Genomic DNA, 23,564 nt, shown 5'->3' on the forward strand with positions numbered 1-23,564 from the left:
TTGTTACCCAAAGCCAAATCCTAATTTTGTCACCTTGAGAACAGAACTAGTTTCATGACATCTGGGAAGGAGGAAACACTTTCTCCAGAATAAGTAGTGTCAGATGTTACTTATGTTGAACCCCTTGGACAATATACAACTTCTGCTATGGACAAGGATGGCATCTACTGATGTTAGCAAAGCAAAATTTCAAGATAAGTAAATCCATGCTCCTCTGGGAAAAAAGCTTGGAATATGGAACAGATTTTCAGCCAGCACAACATCTGAGTTTTATTAACTTCCCTGGAATGTTTTTACAGTGTACATCACCTTGAAAAGTATACAAATTAAAAAATGGACTGATGAGATATGATAAAAATATTTTTTAATCTGACAAAGGCAGATTTCTAGAAGATATTTTATGCCCTTAATTTAAAGTGTGTGTTTGCATACACATATTTTTCATTTATTTGGAGGGTAGGAATTCTTTCCATGATCCTGATGCAAATTTTAATGTTTTTATTCAATAATGATTTTCCGTAGTGATGGAGAAGTGGACACAGCGCGTGGAAAAGGGATATGGTCAACACTTTCCTGTAGAAGCTAGTTTCAGATTTCTTAGCTGGATTCTACATTAAAATGTAAATGGCTGAATATTGACAAATGAACAGTAGCAAGGAGCAGGGATGTATTTCTGCTGTCAGTGTTGCTTTGGTAGTCTGAGGTCTGCAGTGCCCAGCATTTCAGCTCTGCTGTGCAAACTCCAAGGAAGGACACATCTTGCTGTCTTTACAGTTTTTTCATAGCAAAGCAAAGCAGAAATGCCTAAACTCATTGATGTGAGATGATAAGGTGGATCACAATGATCCTTCATGTCAGCTTTGCTTCTAAAATGGCGTGTGAGTCAAGCACAGTAACTGTTAAAGATTTTTTTTTCAGTCCTTTCCTCAGTTGTAACCTTTTAAGGCCAACATCAAGGACTAAGGGCGTCCCCAGCCCAAAACTTTATTCCATGGAACCTTAAAATTCTTAGTTTCCTTTGACAGACAAATTCTGGTGAGTTTTTTCTTTTGGTCAGGGAAGGTGGTTGTTTTTTGTTTCTTTTTGTTTGTTTATTTTGGTTGGATTTTTGGTGGTTTTTTTTGGTTTGGGTTTTTTGTTTGTTTTATGTGATTGCTTGGTTTTTTTAATAATGAGTTCCCCTGCAGGATTGCTTAGAGCAAAATACTGCCTGTAAGTGTGCCCAAGCATCTTGTAGATTGACTACAGAAGGTCACCAGAAATACAGGAAAAAGCAGGAAAATGCTGTATTTTACCACAGGAATACTGTGAATAAGGAAGAACATCTGCAAATATGAGTTGAAAGAAAATGGATGGTGAAGTTGAAGGATTAGGAGAGGTGGTTTAGATTGCATTAGGACCTCAGCCTAATGATGAGAATTTACTTATGGTGTCAGAGAAGGGTCCTAGTTTGAGTGATGCTTCTTCGTGCTGCTGTGCAAAAATGCAGTGAGAGATGATTGTCTTCCTCAAGAGCAAAAAGCCGTCGCACTGTGTAGAAGGACTGGTGAAAAGTGTGTATGAAAGAAGAGAGATCTCTGGAGAACATTTTGGAAACTTGAAAAACCCAATGTCAGTTTGGAATGGGCTTCTGGAACAGTGACTGGTAGAATGGTCTGAGAAAGCACAGGAATGATAGATTTTACATCAAAGAGTTGCTGAAGTATCACATTACAAAAACAAGTGTTACAGAGAACATGCAAGGATGAGACTTTGATAAATACATCACATGTCTGATACATGGATTTTACTGCTTTGTGCTGAACTTGCAGGGAAAAGACCCCATCATAAGCTACATGTTGAAGTACATTGCCTTTATTTGCATGTCTATGTTCAGCAGTATCTGAAACCTCCTGATAAGATGATAAACTTACTCAAATTGCATATAAACCTAGCAATTTACAGGCCCTTTTTGTTGCTGCTAAACTTTGAGTTGTGGTTCAGGTCTGCCCAGAGTATTGTTTTTCACTCAGTAGTGGTTGCACATTCAAACCCTGCAACCAACCTGAAAATAGAAAATTATATAGCTGAGTTAATTGAAAATCTGCTTATGGTGCATGGTGGCATGAGCAGTAATTGACATAAAGTGCTGCTTAGCACACAGAATCAATTATTTTCGATTGACATAAAACAGGAAATCGTTTAATGTCAGATTGATATTAATGAGCACAGTTGTACTAACGAGTGCAAGACTACCTGCAGCATTACATTACTTTTTCTGGTAAGGAACTTAATACAAAGTGAGCTCAGCCCTTAGGGACAATGATACCATGTTTTGAAAAATGAATTTAATGGTGAATTAAAGATCAGATTGTTATTGTGGGAATCTTTTCTGAAAATGGGATTGAGCTTATTTGAGCAAGCCACGACTACATTGTTAGAGTCTGAGAACCACAACCTCATCTTAGACTCATTACTGGAGAAGGAAATTTTGTTAAAAGAAAAGATCAGGATGACTGCAGTGGTGAGAAGCATGTCCAAGGAAGATAGGAGTATGGTAAAAAGAAGTAGAATCATAAAGGAAACATTTTGTCCCCTGCATGACCCTACTGATGTAAAATTGGTCTGACTCCCTCCTTTTCTCCTAAGATCCTAATGAAATCTCCCAGAGAACAGCCTATGTTGTATTGTACAGTTGTCCCCAGATGAACAGGTACAGATAATGGCCAAGTGACCAACTACCACTGCAGTACAAGAGGGGTGGAACCTGACAGGTATGTGAGAGATGTTGCAAACTGTCCTTATATATCTATATCACCTATATCTATATCTATATCTATATATATCTATATCTATATATCTATATTTATATTTATTTTAATTTTTAGATTTCTATTTAAAGTTGACCACCTGTAAGTGCCATAGTCAGAGCCCTCTGCACATCCTCCACACTCAGGGTCCAACCTCTTACTAATGGTGGCTGAAATGGAGGATCCTGCAGCCCTTGAGAGAGTCCCTCAGTATCATTCAGCATCCTTTTCCAACAGAGAAAAAGCACTGAGACTTTTTTCTCCTCAGTTTAGAAATGGAAAGTTAATTCTTCAAAACTAAGTTATCTGCCCTCTTTCTATGGGCATCAGAAAGGGATGGACACCTGCAGAAGGTTGTGAGTAATGTGTCTGGTCCTCCTCAGATACCAATAAAGGATAGGATGGGATGGGATGGGATGGGATGGGATAGATGTCTCTCTACAGGTGTCTCTTTCCATTGAACAGAGTGTAGAGCCCAGCTGTCTCCTCTCCCTCATATATCGCTAACTTTTAGATAACTAAAGTTAGATTAGTTGTGCCCTATGCACCCCATCTGTAGCAGCCCTCAAAAGAAGAAATACAGTAACATATGTACAGGATAAGACAATGATATCTTTACTTTTCCTTTGTCCTAGTCTTGGAATAATCATTACAGCAATGCAAAATGACCATGAAAGGAACAAAATGTCCCTGAGTTACTTACCAAGTAATATAATGATGCAGAGAAGAATGGCAATGAGAGCGCCAGTGCTAAGACCAGTAGGATGAATCAAGGCTTCTGCATTACAGGACAGCATCTTTCCTCGATGGTCACAAGCACACACTCGAATGGTCACTGTTTCAGTGCTGCTCTGGATGGGGTAATCATTGTCTGATATTACCACTGGCAGGAAGTAGGTACTTGTTTCATGCCGGTTATATCTGGTTTTTCGAGTGAAAATCCCTGCTGTGTTGTCTGGAAACACAAAGCATGCATTAAATCTTTATCTGAAGACTGAAAGCAAGGATAAGATAATAAAGAAAAGTCTTCCTAGAAATTCACCTCTGTTGTCCTGTAGTGTAAAGTTTGAGCTGCTGGCTGCCTCGGGAGCTAAGGAGAATGAAAACTGATGTCCATTGTAAGAGTCATCTTTATCAACAGCACTTAATGTTTGTATCAGCTGAAACAATAAGAACAAAATTATCTCCTAAGTCAGTGAACTTTATATTCATTTATGTACTCTAAAAAAAACTGTAAAAGCAATATTTTGTATTAATTTTTTATTCTGCTTCAAGGCAGATGATGTTGCTATGGTGAGCTCAAGAAAAGTCATCCACATGCTGCTGATGCTGTTTGGGGTCACCATACTATTATATCCTATGCCATCAGGGAGTGACATAATGATTTTGAAAGCTGGCAGGAAAATCATGTTGATTTCACCAGAAGGCTTGGGTTAATGCCACTGCAGATGGGTAGGAAATCTTTGCATGTGACAAGGAATAGAGATAAAAGGTGAGACAGTCCAAGCTGAATTTATGTTTATCTACCCAAATCTCATGTCACAGAAATAGTTTGGCTGAATTTTCCAAATCATCTGCAACTTTGAGCTGCTTCACAATAGGAGTAGTAGATGAGAGCTATCTAGCAGGATATACTTGTATCACAGACAGAACCTGTAACATTTACAGACATGAAATTGTTTTTGAAGGAGACAGTGCAGGTGCCTAGATAAAGCAAAGGATGAAAGAATGAAAATAAATCAGGGGCAACAAGGTGCAGTACAGAAAATAACATTCAAAAACACACCATCATGTCAGCTGGAAGAATACTGAGTGAAATCAGATAATGTGCAGTCACTGTTTAATTTTGCAATTAAGTTTGATGCAATGCAAAGTACACCGCTTGATGAGGTAATGCAAGAGTAGCAGCAAAACTCATTTAATTTGGAATATTTTCTGAGTATGAGCAGGCAACACACCTGTTCTGCCTTTGCGTTTTCGCAGACGAAAGTCTCGTAAAACATGGCAAACTCCGGAGCGTTGTCATTTACATCCAAGACCTTAATGAACACAGGGACACGGCTGCTTTGTTTGGGGTTGTCTGAAATGACAAAACCAGAATGGAGATTTTATTTAGCCCAGTTACTGACTGTGCAGTGGAAGAAAAGGACAGACTTGGTGGTTCAATTCTTCTCATTCAGAGCACTTCACTTACATTCTGTTGATTTCTAGTGAGTGTGTTATGGGATGAATGTAGTATCATTACTCTAATTCTGTGTAAATACAGAGTTATGATGGAGTAGGAGTCCAGGATTTATAAATTCCTTTGATCGTTCCAAGTGTGATTATGAATGTATGTGTGATATACGTAAATATAATACTGGAACTAAATTAAATCTATTTATTAGCCTGACTGATACTGTTTGGTGGCAGTGAAGTATTTAGAACATATTCCCTTCCTTAGCTCTCTAACAGGAAAAGTCATGAGGATGAGATTGAGTGGGTTTTTAATTCTCCACTTGTTAAATATGGTACTCTGTGCCCTACAAATCTTGTGGCACAGTTCCTTAAGCTACCATGATTATCATTATTTTATAGAAATAATATAATAACTGCAGCTGTGATCACAGATGCTTTCTAACCTGTTGTGAATTGTTTTGTCTGATGTTCTAGAGTAAATACTGAAGTGGATCAGCTGAAAAACATAAACTCTATACAGAACCTGCAGACCCCCCCTATGTAAACAATCTTTTTTTAACCTATAAGGACTGCATAGTGCCAAGAGATTGAAATTGACAAAGATATTCCTGAGCACAGAATATTAGTGAAAATACTGTCATCTTTCTGGATAAAAATAAAAACACCAAATAAAGCACACCATACTGTATAGACCATTCCTTTTCCTGCTGGAGGAGACACGCTTAAGTCAAAATGATACAGAGAATAAGGAAGAAAAGCAGCGACAGTAACCTTGCCTAGGGCCATGCATGGTGAAATAGGCAAGATTCTGAGGCAAAAAGTCACACCATAACAACCACTGACTCCTAAAATGTACAAGATCTGGTCCCAAAGAAATTTGTCATCCCTAATTGAAAGAAATCCAAGAGACACTGCCATTGATCTGCCTCCTTTGATCATTGATCTCCTCCTGCTGCATATCACACAATATCCACCTAGGATTATGTGGGTATGGGAATGTGAGAGAGAGAAATATGAGGAAAAGAGTGTGATTGAGATAATTTATTTTAAAATAAGTACCTTCCCCTCTCCTACATGAGGGTTCATACTGAATTTACTATGTTGATCTCCTACCCACGTTAATATGGTTTATCAATGCATTTTAACCTATCATTCAAATGAAAAAATAGTGCAATAAAATATAGCAGATCTAAGACTCTATATTCTTCTACAAGCATTCATTATAGTAGCTTGCTGGTTTTATTATTATATTTATTCATTATAGCAACTTCTATTTATTCATTATAGTAGCTTGTTGACTTTAATAAAAGTCCTATTAATGTGTTTATCATCCTTTCACAAATGTGAAAATGCTTGCTCCAAAATTGACATTGCTTATTTGTATTACAGAGCTCAGTCATTTGGACAAAATATTGTGCTTTAAGGCTCCACAGTCCCATTGAAGTTTATATGATTCCATTAGGCATAAACCTCTTTCTAATATCAGCCATTGGGCTAAATTCATTCGATGTATAAAATAACAGTTTATGTATAATATGGAGTGAGCTGAATTCTTTGCTAAAATACATCAATAAAAGAGTTGAATTTTTATAACAGGCAGAAATCAAAGGCATTCATTTGAGGTCACAGGACTATTGGCAAGACTATTTTGTAGGGCACACTTTGCAAACAAATACATTCAAGTATATTGACAAACATGTTTCTTTTCCTCTAAAGACAGAGAATTGTTTTGTTTCCTGCTTTTTAAACCTAAACATACATATTTTCATTTTACTTCTAGGTGCTTAAGGTTCTCACAATTTAAAATCATACTGTAATAAACAGAAGCTTGATAGAAACTCTAGGCTCTAAGAACATATTCCTCTTCTCTGATTTAATGGAAATCTATATGCATCTTCAAGTCTTTGTTTTTTTGGATATTTTGTGTCATCATCTTTCAAATTATTTGTGCAAATTAATTCATGTAGGTTCATTTGTTAGCATTATCCCTTAATTACTGCTGGGCTCTATATCTCCACAGACTCTACAAGCTGCTTAAATCTATTTCTTTGCATAGGGATATGCTTTCTGCTGAGCCAGCAATAAAACTTTTACAGAGGTGATTTTTTTTCAGAATACAGCCTCATAGTCCTGACAATGTTTGACTTAGCCATAAGTGTTAAGTAGCAAATATTTAAAAACACTCTGGGAATTGTCTTTGGTAAATCAGCTGTAATTCTGCAGCTGTGGCTCACTAGCCCTGTGTCCCCTGTTTTAATGCCAGTTTGCTGTCTGGCTGTGGCAGATGTACTGACCTGGGATTTCACCAACTACTTATGTGCAGCAGTCACAGCATGATTGATTCTCTGGGCTGCTGAGCAACTGCAGCTCATACTGGTGAAAAAGGAGAGCATTTAGAACTGGAGCAATCTACACTTACTGACAATTCTAGACAAAGGCAAAGCAACTTCTGTATTTTTTTTAACGGTAAAATCAAATCAAGAGCAGTCATCACTGAAAGGTGTTTCTCTTTATGACTTTATAATTATTTTTTTCATATATCAAAGGGAGCACCCACCCATTTGAAGGCATATCCTGCCTATAACCTGACTAGATATTTTTTAGATTACTTCAGTGAAATATAGTTGGAGCTTGATGAGATAATGTCACTGAGTGATTCTATGGAATTTAGTGGAATGGGACTTTAAGTAGCCTTGCTAGAAATTTCTGGGCTTGCCAGGAACAATAAGCAGTGGTGCTTTCCAGTCTAGTCTCTTGAGACTAAAATTAGTGACGTGTCCTGGATCATAAAAGTACATTTCAACAAAAAAAAAAAAAAAAAAAAAAAAAAAGCCTTTGGAAGACATATACCCTAGTATTCCAAATTTTGTCTAGGCTTAGTAAAGCACACCCTGGGAAGCAGGTTTGCTGCAACCTGAAAGGATTCAGACTAAAGAGGAATGGTAATTAAGACAGAAGCCTGTGTCAGACACAAGAGGTTAAGCTGAGAAGGTTTGGTGCAGTAGAAGGTCTGTGCTTAGGGGAGGATACAAGAAACCAAATGAGTACTTCCTATACGATGCCAAGCTGGTTTTTGGACAGTTTTCTATACTGCATGTTATTTCAGCCAGCTGGGGTCAATGCAAGTGTTCTTCCTATTGTCAATGCTAAATGTTCTTGCTATTCTTTTCTTTTTAGGCATGTATTTTTCCCTTCTGCTCTACCCAGGAGCTGCCTATAGTGTACAAATTTTGACCCTAGAACGCACCTTCAAGAACTTAACAGAAACACAGCCACATGACTAACATTCAGTGTTTGGTGTGCTGAAATCCCATACCTAGCATTAGAAGGTGCAAACTTTCATGAGAGGGAGAAAATTATTAACGTCCTGTCATTCCTATAGGCTCATACCCACTACTTCTTCATATAACCCCATTTGCTCGCCTCAATAACATCATTTTATATTGGTTTTCAGTTTTAAAGAAGACTTACACAATAAAGAAAGTTGAGTCAAGTAATTTCGAGCTTTTTATACTCATCTCACTGTTAAGCAGGTAATTGAGCCATACACACATACAAAAAAGAAAGTAGAGCTTATATTGTCTCAGAAAAATCAAAAGCTTTTTAGCCTCTGGGTTGCAGAAAGGCATTGTAACAGTCACAGAACTGGTGTTTATATTAAACTTATCTACCATTCCACCATAAACATAGGCACTGTGACTCTGCAAAAGCAAATAGAATTGCATTTCCTGATATTCGAGCATGTGATGTACTTGTAGATAACGAATTAAAACAAAGTGGATTGTTTATTAAGGCCATCTCGAACATATGTCTTTATCTTAGACCCCTGGCATTTCAACTTCTAAAATCAGCATGTCTAGTGTTATCACAAGATCAATACTTTGGAACAATCCTAAACTAAGTGACAGACTGATTTGTAGCTGCAGCTTGTAATTTCAAAAGATTTGCACAAAGTAAAAAATGGAGATTTGTAAAAGGACTTAGATCTGAGCACTCAGCTCAACCAAGCCACTTTAGCCTTATTTGAAAACATCCAGCCTGAATGAGACTGAATTCAGCCAAGGAATGCACTTTGGCTTTAAATCACCTGTCTTGCTGCAAACCAGTTTCAGAATTCAATGACCACGTTCAAAATGTAAAGTGGCTATAATGATCAGAGAACACAGAACTGCCACCTTTTCTCCCTGCTCCGTTACCTCTTCATGAACTGTGTCCCTAATAAACACAAAACTGCAGACGACCTCTTGCAGAGTTACTGCTTCTTCATTAGTATTGAGTGGGCTATCCATAAACCTGACATGTGCCCAGCTGCGCTTTCCACACACTCAGCTAGAAGGCTAAATTCATTACAGCAGGGACAGGAGTCATATTTAGCTTTAACTTACTGATCTCTGCTGCTATTACTGTAATGTTGTGCCACAGCAGTGTTTCCCGGTCAAGGGGTTTGGAAGTGAATATCGAACCATTTCCTGAATTGATGTTGAATACTCTGTCCATATCAGTGTGACGATCTACAGAGTACCTGCAAATACAGAGACAGGGGTTAGAGGAATGCTTTCCTTTTAATTTCTATGTTCTAAAACCATTTTCTAAGACTAGACATCAAACAGCTAGTAAATGGGGTTTCCTTTTGTTTTCAGCACAGGCTTCAGAGTCTTTATGTATTCATACAAAGAGCTAGTTCTGAGCTACTGGATAATGACACATTGGAGGTTTGATTTAGAAGGTGGAGTATTGCCACTGAATAAATGAATTGCTGTGGAATTTACATACCTCTGAGAATCATCAAAGCTTTGTTTTTAGTGAAAAATGTGAAGTCTGTGCCCTGAAAGATACGAAGTTTATTTTAAGGCTGAGTTGGCTTTTCCTTTATAAAACCTTCTTTTTATGGATTGATATCTCAACTGTTCCAAATCATTTCTGATACAAAATGTGACAGCTGGAGCGCATTTGTACTTTTCACTTTTCAGCATTTAAAAAGGTTGCCCTCCCAAACCAAGTCAGCACAGAACAGAGATTCATTATTCCACATATCACAAAATGATTTGTTGTAACTCATTAAAACTAACATTCTCAGCCCTGCTTGATGGTATCTATATGTGAAAAGGAATGCTAACAAGCTCTGGATGAGCTCAGAGTCTAAATACAGATTCAAATTTTCGATCTGATCTTTTGCTTTTTCAGCTGAACTAAATCCAAGTTTAAAAGTAGAACTCTCCAATTCCCGGGAGAGAGCACTTCCACCTTGATCCAAATGCTGTGACTTGGTTTCATCTCTCCTGAAGGGAAAATTCTTGCATAAATTATGGAGGGTTTTGACAGAAATATGCCTGTGATGTTGCCAAAGCAAGAATGCAATTGCATTATTCTGCTCCTGTTTCCAGCCCAACTGTGTGCTCATGTACAATGCAGGACAGATCCTTTGGAAGCCCAGTCTGTTCCCTTGGTCTCCTTGCACGCCACATCGATGGAGACAAGGCAGCTACTGCTGTCCCTTGTGTCCACACAAGGGTGAAGATAACAGCTGAGCTGGTAAGCAGTCAGATGAAAACTGGGCCAGCGAATGGCATTGACACCACAGAATTCAGGGGAATGCAGAGGCTGAAGAATAATTTTTCTCCCCTGCTCTGCCCTAGAAGCAGCTGCAAGACACGTCCTTCATTCTGCACAGATTTCCTACAGAGTGCCTGTGCAGTGTCTCTTAAATTCTAAAAAACATCTTGCATGAAAGAAGGACTAGAAGAAACTAGCTGAAATGTGGTTATGCCAAAATTTTAAAATTCACTAACTTGTTAATTATCTTGTAACTTTATTCTTTGTAAATAAAATGTGGGATATAATGCCTACAGCAAATTAGACTTATTAGGTCTTATTCTAAAATAAGAATTTAAGTGAAACCTACCTTTCTCAACAAAAAAATGGCAAATATTACTTATTTGCACTAAACTGTTTTTCTTTTTCCGTGGTGATTCTTAGGGAACACCCAAATGACTTTCAAAGGTACTAGTACAAAAAGCTAACATATTTTGGCAGGACTTGCATGGGCACACTTTGCTAATTATTCAGGAGTTCAGATTTAGTTTTCATTCATTGCTGTCACTTCACTGACAGCTAACTGCAATTTTGGCTGCAGGAAGTCAGCTGTGGTGTCACTAACTTAGTTCTTTTATGTAGCACTGTGACGTTACCATCAGCTTGAAAAGTGCTGCTTTGTCTAAATCTAAACAGCACGTGTGAAATTGTTGACTTGGCTGAAATGTGTAATGGGAATGAGTTTGTACAAACTGGTCTGACTCTTTTATATTTTCACTAAGTATTTGATATGGTAAACATTTCATTTTAACTTTCATTCATTCGGGCTTTTATATAATATTATGTTGGTATCTTGTGAATTCAATTATTTTCAGATATTCTGTAGCTCATTTCCACACCTTTCAGCTGAAATACTTTGGTATTTCCATTTTGCAGTTAAATCTAGATTCTGTATTCTTCTTTGAAATGAAATATCAGGATTTTCCACAGTTTAGCTGTTCCAGCTAACTGTAATACTATGTTTCAAAATCTTATTCAGCAAGACATTTAAATAAGCAACTAGCTTTAGGCATGAGCTGTCTGTTCATTGGAGGTTTTTGCTTCAATTTTACTCTCACTCCAGCTTCATATTTTGAATGTACTTAAAATATCTTACTATCTTAGCACATTTTAATGCCTTGGTATATTGCAATCACTATCTTTGAAAGATTTCCCAAATTCAGTCAGTATCTGGAAGAAAAAAGAGGTTCTGGACTTTTTCTAAGATTATCAGAGCTGTAACATTGAGGGATTCTTCTTCTTCAAGATATTAAGGATTTTAAAGTACAAGTATTAGTAAAGCCATAGGTATATTCAGTCATTTGTAAAGTGGAAACTCAAACTCATAAAAAAAAACAACCCAGCAGAGACAGTTTCTTAATGTAATGTTAATTTTATTTCTTCATATCCCAAAGAAAATACATACAAGGTCAGTGCATTTAAAGTATATTCCAATTATACCATTAAATCTGCTCTAGAAGGATGATTTTAATAAGCTAGACTGTCACTTCTGTTTCTCAGTTTGCATAATCCAGTCTCTTTTGATCAAGGATTTTTAATTATCTTGAGTTGGTGCTGATTCTGACTTCTGGATCACAACCTAGTAAGAATTAAGTAGACAACATCAAACTAATTTTTACATTTATTTAATGAAATTACGGGTGTGTATTTGTCAGACTTCAGGACTTCATCTCTTTCAAGCTCTGAGGAATTGACAAGCTAGAAGTTAAAAAGTATCTTTGAAGACTCCAGTCTCTCCTTGCACGCAACAGGAAGAAGGGAAGGGTAAAAGAGAGAATCTAACACATGCAAATATGTTGTCAGTAAAATACACAAACAAAATTTAGCCTTACATTTGTTTGCAGATCATTCTCATCTGGGGTACTTTAGTAAATCAAATCACAGCGGGAAAACAGTTCCAGTGACTGATGAACTTCATTATGCCTCTGAGGAGTTACTATAGCAAAAAAACTCAGCTAGCAATTTAAAAAGATCTGATGTACAATACAGCAGTGCCAGTTTCAGCATTGTTTTTTTTTTTAATCAGTATGCAGAGGTTCATATTATTTATGTGTAGATCAAACACAAGTAGAATGCAAAACTTTTTTTTTATAACGCCTCTGGACTGTAGAGTGCTACTCAGGAGCATCTTAATGTTACTATACTTGGACATATATTCAAATATAGCCAAACATGTACTGGTGTATTTTTGTATTTTCTCAATGTCATATCAGAGCAAAACTTACTTAGAAGACTTAGCCTGATGCAATTTAGCTCTGGCAATACACAGGTTACAAATGGTTCTGCAGCCTTACAACGAGGGCAGATATCCACTTCATAATTTGCTATCGCTTCATTGTCTTTTGATGCTCAGCAGCTTGCTGTCTAATGCAACCACAAGTCAGGAAGATTTGTGGGTCAGGAAGGGATGTGTGTGTGAATTTTTCATAATGCATTTTCATAATGATATTGTGAAGGTTTCCTTTAATGGAAGATCAAAGTGGCTTTCATCTAACGGAGTTAGGGCTCAGTTTGTTTAAGAAGAGAAATCTTCACTCGAGTAGAGGAGAAAATGGAAGGTTTTCATTGTAATATCAAGTGTCTAAAGATTTTATTTTTAACTGTCAAGAAAAATTGACAAGCAAGTGACAAGTCATATATATACAGTCTAATTGCATCTTCCCTGAAGCTCAGAGTGAAAATCGGATTTAGCATCTCTATTGCATGATAGAAAAAAAAAATTACCCTGTCAAAAAGATGCAGACTCAACCCAAGCCCCTAAATTCTAGCAGATACCCAAGATATTAGCACCATAAAATTACATTTATTGCAAGTTAACATCTCTCAGGCTACTGCTCTCTGCTGATTTCCTTTCTCTCCTACTGATTTTCATGTTTTTTCTTGCTATGTTTATTTCTATTACTCTAACCTCTTTCTGATTTTTATTTTTCTTCTCCTTGCACTTGGCTGTTGCATGCTATTAAGGTAAAAAGTAGACAAGCTTTCTGCTGCACTGCATCAGTTTTGACACTTCTGCTAAATTTTGCTCAATAACTATCTGATACTAAAATATGCAAAGTACTTACACGGTATTAAAGAAGTGCCCTTTGAAAGTTAGAGAAGTTTTAGCACACACATTCAATTAATAGCAAAGAGCCAGTAGGCAGTACTCAACAATGAACAGCATAGTCCCTAACCACTGTAAATCACTTATAATTAGGAGTTGGTGCTGGTGTGAAATGCAAATGGTTGTAGTTATCACCACAGGGAAGGAGGGAAGCACTCCCCTTACTCTCCGGTGCCATTAGATAAAAAAAAGCAGGTTCCTATGAAGACTGCAAGGGGCCTGGGTGTCACCCCAATCAATTTTTCATCTTCATGCTAGCATGCCCATGCCCATAAAAATGTGCTACGGAAGATGTTCATTTTGTCCTGGGGCTTCACCAAAGTCAGCAAAACATTATGCTGCTCTTTAAGTGACTATGCTCTGCTGGCCCAGAATGCCAGAGAATTGCTGCATGTCCGGATAGAAATTTAAGAAAACTTTAATTAAAGTTGGAAGGCTTAGTCTTGAAGAAGAATTCATGTATAGGTCATGCTATGCAAACTGAAGATAGTTTCTGCCAGAAACATTTTAGATTTAGCTTGTTCATCTAGGAAATTAACATTAAAATATTTACTGCTCGCACAAGATGAGCTAAGAGCTTAAAACTTACTCATTACTGTAAAAAATCTTGATGAAAGATAATTGTTCACACAAGTGTAAAGTATTGATGGACTAAATTTTTATTAAACATGCACTGTTCTATTTTGATCAAAGGCTACTATTGAATTTCCAAGGTGCCCAACTCAGAAACCTGCTGAAAATTGACCTGGATTTAATACTGCTGCAATTTTTGATTCCTCCTCTTGCTGCCTTGTCAGTAGAAATGAACTTTAATTAAAGAACACAAATATTTAAAAGTTCTTTAATACTCTATCCAGTATGACTTAAGTACTCCAGTACGCACTGAAACAATACACAATTCACAACAAAAGAAGACTTAGGTATAGCTACTCCAACCTTAACATTTCCTCCACTTCCTCTAAGAACAGTTTATTGATTCATGGCAAGTTTAATTTATGCAGCTCATGAGACTGACTCTTATCTTACAAGCCTTGCACTGATACAGGTGAGATCAGAGCCTGGGTGTGCACATGAGCTGATTTTGAGGCATTTCTACTTGTGATTTAGAAAAGATGACTGTGGCCTCTGTTAAGCAGGTCTGGACAGAAGACAGAAGAAGAAAAGGCTGTTGGATCACCCCCCTGTCATATATCCAAGAGGATGCACTGCATTGCACTGGAAAATGTTAAAGGTGGAAGGAAAACACTAAGATTTTCTCAGTGGTCTCTTTACAGTAAATTTTTTCATGGTAGAAATAACCACATAGATTAGTTACTAAAGAGATTAGGATATAATTCAAGGATGCAAAGGCCATGCAGACACATTCACACATACCTAAATATGTTCAAGCATGAGATCATTTACCATGTACAATACCCCATATTCAAGCATGCCCTACAATTCACAATGTTACAAGTGAGGATTTTTTGTGTGTGCTGACATGATAAAAGCATAATCAAGGCTGTAAAAAATTTACAGGCAAGTTGAAGTAGTGTATGCTTACTTGACAGGATTCTTGGCAGCATCTGGATCCTGAGCAGTTACTGTTCCTATTACACTGTTTAATGGAACATCTTCTTTCACTTCCATTATGTATGCTGGTCTGCTGAACATGGGGGGTTCATCTACATCCTCCACCTGAATTCTGACTGTAGCTGAGTCCTTGAATGGCCCCAGGTACAGGAATCGAGGGTCCACATGAGTGTTGGTAGCTTCCACTTTGAGAATATACAAGTTTTTGCTTTCGAAATCCAGTGCCTGGGAAGGGAAAAAAAAAAAGTTTAGAAAGTCTGTAGAGATTGCTGTGATTCTCAGCCAGATGAGCAGGGTGAATGGTGGGAAGTCATGGAGAGGCCTGTGCTAGATAACAGGAGCCTGAACTGGAATTAAAATGACAGCAGAAAGGAGAAAGGGCTATATGCCCAGATAATACATTAGGAAGAAAACCACTTTTTTCAAGGAATTCTATGCCTGGAACTCCTAAACATCAAGCAATTTTCTCATACAGCTTTAACTCTTCATGCCAGTTATTCTGTCATTTTTGGCTTTTGATGATTTATTATCTATTTCCTGCCCATAGGCACCACACACTAAAGGAGGGAAGATTTTCTAGGTGTTGCTTATTTAGATACTGGCATTCCATCACAGAAATGAAACACTGTGGCATCTAGTGTCTGGATATTGCAGGACCACTCACAAAGCCAAACATGATTTCATGATAGGCTATGACTATAGCACACACCCTTAAAACTACAAAGAACCAGTGTTTAGAGACTCTTTGTTACTACTTGGAGAAATGTGGGGAGAGAGTAGTCACCCCGTTTTTCCATTACATTGTAGAAAATTCACAGCTTCTGTCAGCAACAGACAGAAATATAAACAGAGTTAGACTGATATCATAATCAGACCCTGGAAGGCATCTCCTAAAAAACACATAATGACAGGTGTCGTCGTACTGATAGCAACAAGCAAGTGCATGCTTGGAAAATCTACACAATGTCTATCTAGTGATGACTGAACTTGAATTGATGAAGGATGATATCTGTAACCTTATCAAGTTTGCCTGATAACCCACTGTAAACAATATTTCTCAAACCTTTTTTGACAACCAATGTGCAACCTAGTAGATGATGTCCACTGTGATCTCGCAGGGTACTGATTTTTTTTTTCTAAAGCAAAAGCATGCTGATAGATATATTAAATTTTACAAAATGTAAGTCAAAAGAAATTTGTCTATGTACTTTAATATATTATAGCTGCTGAATCAACACCCTCTTATAAGGAAAAATAGGCAATGTGATACTAATTATTTCTGTGGTCTTAACACAGTATCTTCTACTAAGTGAGCAAAACCTGTAAGCATCATAGGGAGACAATCACAGTTGGATGGTGGAGCTTCCTTGAGTTTTTCTGTGAGTATATTCAGGTTGCAGAATTTTTTCTCAGTTGTACCCCACTCCTTGGGTAATTTACTCTCTCAGGTCCTCCAAAGTTTGTGCATTGCTTCAGTAAAGAAGGTATAAGAGGAAGGATACCAATTACTTGCATAAAAGAAACTTTACATATGTAGAGGCTGGGATGAAGTATGTCAAGATTTGTACCTTTTTCACAGTTATAATTCCTTCCTGTGTGTCCTTGTCTGTGGTAATTCCAAACATGTCGTATCCGTCCCCCTCAGTTATGCTGTATTCAATCTCTGCATTTTCATCCACGTCAGCATCATTAGCTTTTATCCTGCCAACTGGGGAGTCGAGCGGCGTTGACTCAGGAGCTCTGAACTGGTATGTGCCTACAGCAGACAGACAGGGAAATCTGGTTAGTCAGTCTCAAGGTGCGTTGGACACCATCTCTCAGCCCACTGTCCACGCTGGGAGTGTGCAGGTGAGTTAGGAAGTCACTGGGTCTTCCTGGGCCGAAAGCCTTCAGCTTCTGCCGTACTTTCATGGGGGTAAAAGTTACTTATTTTCCTACCTGTTTGCTCATACGGAGGATGGGCATTTTGCTTTGCTATAAACATGTAACTTTAGCAACAGATGTCCCTTTCTGGGTGCTCCCATGGTCACTGTTGGCTGTATCAGAAATGTGTATGAAAAATATCTTGAGGCCAAAGGGCAAATATTAAGAATTGTCAGAAGCTAGTGCAGCTTAGTATCACTAAAACTGAATCCAGCTCAAATACCCATTAAAAATGTACTACATTGAATTTTTGTCAGAAAAAACCTCTGCTTTTGGAGTGTTGACATTATGAAGCTGTATCTTTCCTTTTTACATTGAAGACACTTATGTCCAGAGATGTATAATTAACTCATGGGGTGAGGAGTGTTATATTTCTTCTTAAGTTGCTCTAATTTAAATGGAAACTCTTTGCCCACAGCTAAGAAAAGACTTTGAACCTAAATGACAAGTTGCTTCCAATAACTTTCCCAGTGACTTAACTGCCAAAGCTCACTGATTTGTCTGATAGTATCTGCAATTATTTTCTGTAACAGCTGCTCTTGACTTTGACACACACTGACACTGCAATACACACACATCATACAGAGAGCAGTGGTTAGACAAAGTAAAAAGGAAAAAAAAAATAGAGAGAGAAAGAAGGAAGTAGAGAGAGAGGGAAAGAGAAGAGGATGAAAGCTGAATCACTTTGAATCCCTTACAGCAATGAATGGTCATTAATAGAAATTACTCTCTAAGAGAGCTTGTGCAATTGATTCCCATAAGCATCACACAGATATCTACTGAATTATTTGAGAGAGGGGAAGTAAATAGGCAGAAACACCTGGTATATTTAAGTATCTGTTTTTGGTTATGTATGCAAAGAATATAGGAAAGTTCATTGCAGCAAATGCTTTCTTGTTATAAATACTCATTTCTATAGAAAAGTTCTTGGGATATTTTTGCATACTTAAATAAATTTGTTTCAAAACTTCAATATATTAGATTACAACAAATACCTTAAAATGCAATCAATCACGAAGTCTGAAAGAAATAGTAGTGAACAAGAAATACAGATTACATTGATCAGTTATTTAAAAAGTAGGAAAAAAAGAAGTTGCTTCTGCACATTAATTCACCTCTCAGACTGTCAGTTGCAACTAGAGTAAAAATATTAAATATTAATTTCCCAGTTATTGCAATTAATCTTGGCATGATGCTATTGCTTAGTTATGTGCTCTCTTTTGCTTTCCTAAAGCAAGTTTGATATTCAGTAAACTCACAATAGAAGAAACAATACCTAAGGTGAACAAAAAACAAAACAAGAACCATTTTTGTCCATTTTAGTGTTAGAACATAGAATGTAAATATTCCGTACTCTGGGGGAAGCGAGGTGGATTGTCATTGACGTCAGTCAGTGTGATGTTCACGGTGGTGGTTCCTGATAATCCGCCCATCTGGCCTCCCATGTCTTTAGCCTGGATGACCACTTGGTATTGCTCCCTATTTTCACGGTCCATGTTCAGTAAAGCAGTTTTAATAATGCCTGTAAACATGAAAATTAAAGAGTGGGGAGTTCACAGGTAGTGACTTTGATGGAAATTCTTATTAAAAGAACAAAAAAGAATCTCTGCATAGTAAGTAAACTTTGCCCAGTACAAATATTTACTGTTATGAGATGGCTCATTAAATTACAGATTTGTCATGTCACATCTCAGGCTCCTGCCTATGTGACAGACACAGTATAAGAGGTACCCACAGAAAAATGTTCTACTTATTTGTGAGCCATGTTATTTTACATAACTATTTACCCTCTTTCAGTTCCATGCTAAAACCTCTCACTGAACTGGAAAAAGGCTGTTTGTTCATTATTTTGACAGATGTGGTAAAAAAAAAAGTAAAGCTAACTTCAGCAAAGCACCATTAAAGAGTGCAGCAACATTAAATGGAAGAAAAGAAATTAATTAAGAAAATTATGAGCATTCAAACATGCCTGAGTATATATACTTCTATTTATAGATTGATTGAAATGATTTGCCAGTTACTTCCTTCTTCAAAGGCACAAATAACAGTTATAAGGCCAACTACTACTAAAATTCAATCATTCAGATTTACCATGAAGCAAAGTGTTTGCACTCTCACTGGGTCTCTCAAGGTAAGAACTGACTCCTTTGTAGGCAAAAGGGGTGAAATTCAAGTACTGAAATCCATGACAAAATTCACAGTGGCTTTGAAAGAGACATGTTTCACTCTAAGAGTTCTGCAATTGATTTCCATGGCAGGAAGATCAAGACTGTGGTTTACTTAACTTCCCGTCCCCCACACAAACCGCTTGATAGAAATTTATTACTGGTGAACTCCCAGCTACTCTATCCTTATTATAACTCTCTAGAGGAGTACACACTGCACTGTCCATGTCAGAAAGAGTGCATCAGTGCAAAAATCCTGGCTTCTGTTATCTAATACCTTATGCTTGAAGGGAAGCTCCCTTTGATCTTGGCTCTCCCTCTTCTCAGAATTGTGTACACCCTTTCAACTCACGTTTCACTTTGAGACATATAGTCTCTCCTTCTTTTGCCCTGCCTGATTTCTATACGATTTATCTAAGAAACAATCCTAAACCTGATGAATTGTCTGGGATAATCTATTTCTTTCCTGTAAGGATGCTGTGGAGAACCGATTTCCCTAGCTTCTAGAAACATAACACAGTGGATGTTCCACTGAAGGAGTTTCTTGAGATAGTTTGATTTTTCTTGAAAAACCTAGTCAAAAAGCTTGGGAAGAGATTATCTATGTAGTCAGGTAGTCAATGGTACACCAGATTCAGTCAGACAGAATATATATGCACAGGTTCCAAAGCTGTCTGTTAGTCAGACCATTAAAAATTCCAGTCACTGCATATAATTTAAACATCTTCCAAAAACAGAACTCAGAACTTTGGGATTCTATTTGTGATCTTCTACTTTAGCGCAACAGTCAATTTTACCTTCTTCTATCATTACTCTTAATTAAGATTTCTTTCATAAAATTAGCATTAAAGTGATATGTTGCAGATGCAAGAAATTATAATTGCTTTAAACAAGTTTTGAAGAAGCAGACGGAGAAAGAAAACTCACCTGAACAAACCCTCAGTCTTAATTTAGCTATTATGAAGATCTATGAGGATTAAGCACTTTTTTCCACACCCACCTGTTTCTCTCTTTCATCTAAAAGCCAACCTATTTGGTTTAATTTAAGCATCCACTGCAGTTTCTGTACCCACTGCTTGTTAAAAATGATTAAAAACTAGTTCACAACTAGTACTAATTGTATTTATTAGACTTTGCTGGTAAGATTAAAATAACGTAGGTGTCATGTTTACAGATGTATCGCTCTATTAAATTTGTCAGATTTTGCACTGAGTAAGATGTAATCTTTTCAAAGTTTGTTTAGTAATTTATCCTAGCTTGGCTTAGCGTGTCATTTTGAATTACAGACATTGTCACAGAATGACAGATAAGGTCCCCTCACCCGTCTCAGATTCGACGGAGAAATATGGTTGTCCCTGGAGAATGCTGTAGACAACTTTAGCACTGTTCCCATATGTAGGATCATCGGCATCAGTTGCAGTGACTTGCACAACAAAGGTACCTGCAATGAAAAGTTAAAGAAAACAAAAATTAATAGGTTTTTTTCATGGCCAAGACAGTTTATGATGTAGAGAAAAAAACAATTCATGTTCAGGTCAGACTTGTGGCAGGAAGTTCATGGCAGAAATATTCGTATTTTATAGAATTTTCTCTGCTCATGAAGGACATAAACTCAAAATGTCTTATTCTCAGCTCATTCAAAAACAGTTATTGATTGGATATGTGGATCCTTCCTTCATGAAGGAAACAGAAATGCACCCCTCTTCAGATATTGTAAGCATTCAGCATTCCTTGAATCTAGGTCAAGAATATACTTTTGCAAATCTACTCGTAAAGTATTTGACGTGAGAATGTAACTATGGTTCTTCAGGTGTTTTCTAGAGAAAGAAATGGTATTGACTCTTAAGCAAGGTGTTAAGAAACATAAAAAATTAGCTTAGATTTTGGCATTTAAAATAATTTGTGAATAAAGTGTTCACGTATTAAAATGTGAATATTAGGTTCTCACTTCATCAGATGAGTTTTCATCCATGTGACAAGTCCCATGAAGGAGGGGAGAGTGTATGCCCCAAAGTCTTTATTTTCATATTGCTTGAGCTTTATTTTAATCTCACTCTTGATCATGATTAATTAATGCTTCTCTCCCTGGACATTATCTCAAATTAGAAATGTACTTCTTGGAATTTAACCATCCATTGCTCTCTGACAAAGAAATCAAAATGACCTCCCTAAGAATCAAAACCTGTCAACTTCTCAGGAAAAGATCTCATCTTAAAATAATTTTCCAAATAAGTTTTGGTTTTTTTTCTTGTCTTGATTGATTTTTACAGCTCAATATATTTTACATCAATAGAAAAATTTCCGTGGACTTCAAGGGACTTTGGAGCTCTTGTCTTTTGCATGAAAAGAATAACAAAGGTCATAGGAAGTTAATGGCATATCGCAGAACAAATGGGTGACAGAAATGTGTACAACCCCTTCTGTACCTCCTTTTCCATTTGGTTTACCTTCCTGAACTAAATAAGGGTTGCTGAACAGATCTAGGAACAGTATTGACACAAATGACCATGAAATACCATATTACTAACATGTATTAAACTCAGGTATCACATAACAGAACTTGACTCAATTTAATTGACATTAAACCAGATGGTATTAACTTGCATTTTTTTGTGGTACAACAGAGGGAGCATGTTTCACCCAGCTGACACCTCTGATTCCAGCAAACTGTTGCCACTATTTTCCTGGATTTTAATTTTTTTTTTAATGTCTCAGGTGCTTTTAGTCCAGACTCAAACAGCAGATGTCTCTATTCAACACTTGTAAAGTCTGGGCCCTTCAATAACTCCATGGAAAGAAGCCAGACCAGCCACTGAAACCAGTTATTAATCAGCACCTACCAACATCTGACATTTCAGGAATGCTGGCATTGTAAACGTCCTTTGTGAACATTGGCTCATTGTCATTGATATCATGGATCTTAATGATGAACTCAGATTCTGGTTCCACTGGTCTTCCAGTCCTTCTGTTTATAGCCTGGGCACGGAGTATGTATACAGGCTTTTCTTCCCTGTCTAGTCTCTTTGTGGCCTGGATGTCACCAGTGTTTTCATTGATAATGAAGAGGTCTCCTGCTCCATCTCCAGAAAGGATGTATTTAAGTGATCCATCTCCTTTATCCTGGTCTGAATGCAGCTGGTGGTGAAATGGGAATAAAAAAAAAAAAAAGAAAGGAAAATAAATATAATTGGGACACAATTCTAGATACTTTAACCGATATCATGATATATGCTTTCCTATCAGTAATACTCAGCCAGAAGGCTGCACACTGCTTTTGGGAAATGAGTTAATACTACAGTAGAAGCAGTGAATAGATTGAGTTGTGTCTTGATGTCAGAATTGAAATGGTCAGCAATATTATAAGAAGTTGCCTGAGGATAACCATAAACTGAAGCTGCAGACCACTTTCCCAAGCTAAATATACATCAATCAAATCCAAATTCTAGTGACTTAGATGGAATCCTAGGAATATATAGGGCAATGATATCCTGCAGTGAAAAAACAGTGTGTTTGGGAATTGCAGTAAGCATAGAATTAAAAAGTGGCCAGTCAAGCCACTTCTTAAATTTAAATTCTGGGTGCTTGGCTCTTATGCCCCATGGACATTACGTAATATATCATATAATGCACAAAAAAATGACCCACCAAATACATTCACAAACAGCAGATAAATACATGCATTCACAGATCTGGCAAACTAAGGCCAGAGCCAGGCAGGTGTAACAGACCATTACAGCACTGGAAGTGAAGAGATCAGTTGCCTTATCCAAAGGGGCATAGATGAAACTGAAACATGGTGGGGGAAAGGGAAAGAAAAGAATGATGGCAATTAGCATACAAAGCATGCGCTGCCTGAACCATCATCTTTTATTTCCCCAGATGATTTCCACATCTCTTGGAATTCTGTTGAGTGACTCAAAAGGTGTAACTGATTAAATCATACCCTTATGGGTATTCCTTAAAAAAAGCCTTATTTATTCCCCTGGCCTTAAAATCCAGGCTACTCAACTACAACTTATTTTATTTTTACATTAGCAAAAATAAAAATTAAAAAAATGAAACATTAAAATGGCTTCCAATGTAAGAGCATAGGTCATGAAGACAATGGGGAAAAAATCTGTTAGGTAGCAGATTCCTGGAAATTGTTTCTTTCATAGACAAAACCTGTTTAAGAATCAGGAGAGCTGGATTTTCTCAACCATCTCTTTGCTTATCTTTTTCTGAATAAGAGTCAGAAAA

The 23,564-nt window shown here is 37.1% G+C and overlaps 1 protein-coding gene across 1 annotated transcript in view; it reads right to left on the reverse strand.

Annotated features, from left to right (window-relative positions):
- Positions 1–23,564, reverse strand: part of CDH6 (cadherin 6) — a 111,228-nt gene that overhangs the window by 7,459 nt on the left and 80,205 nt on the right. Inside the window, exons 3-11 of the mRNA XM_066559417.1 lie at positions 22,166–22,460; positions 20,647–20,766; positions 18,515–18,682; positions 16,806–16,993; positions 15,209–15,462; positions 9,353–9,489; positions 4,748–4,869; positions 3,832–3,949; positions 3,493–3,744 (exon numbers count right to left, since the gene is read on the reverse strand). Of these exons, the coding sequence (XP_066415514.1) occupies positions 3,493–3,744; positions 3,832–3,949; positions 4,748–4,869; positions 9,353–9,489; positions 15,209–15,462; positions 16,806–16,993; positions 18,515–18,682; positions 20,647–20,766; positions 22,166–22,460 (1,654 nt within the window). The remainder of the gene's footprint in view (positions 1–3,492; positions 3,745–3,831; positions 3,950–4,747; positions 4,870–9,352; positions 9,490–15,208; positions 15,463–16,805; positions 16,994–18,514; positions 18,683–20,646; positions 20,767–22,165; positions 22,461–23,564) is intronic.

This window comes from Molothrus aeneus, chromosome 1 (genome assembly GCF_037042795.1).
Source record: "Molothrus aeneus isolate 106 chromosome 1, BPBGC_Maene_1.0, whole genome shotgun sequence".
NCBI lineage: Eukaryota > Metazoa > Chordata > Aves > Passeriformes > Icteridae > Molothrus > Molothrus aeneus.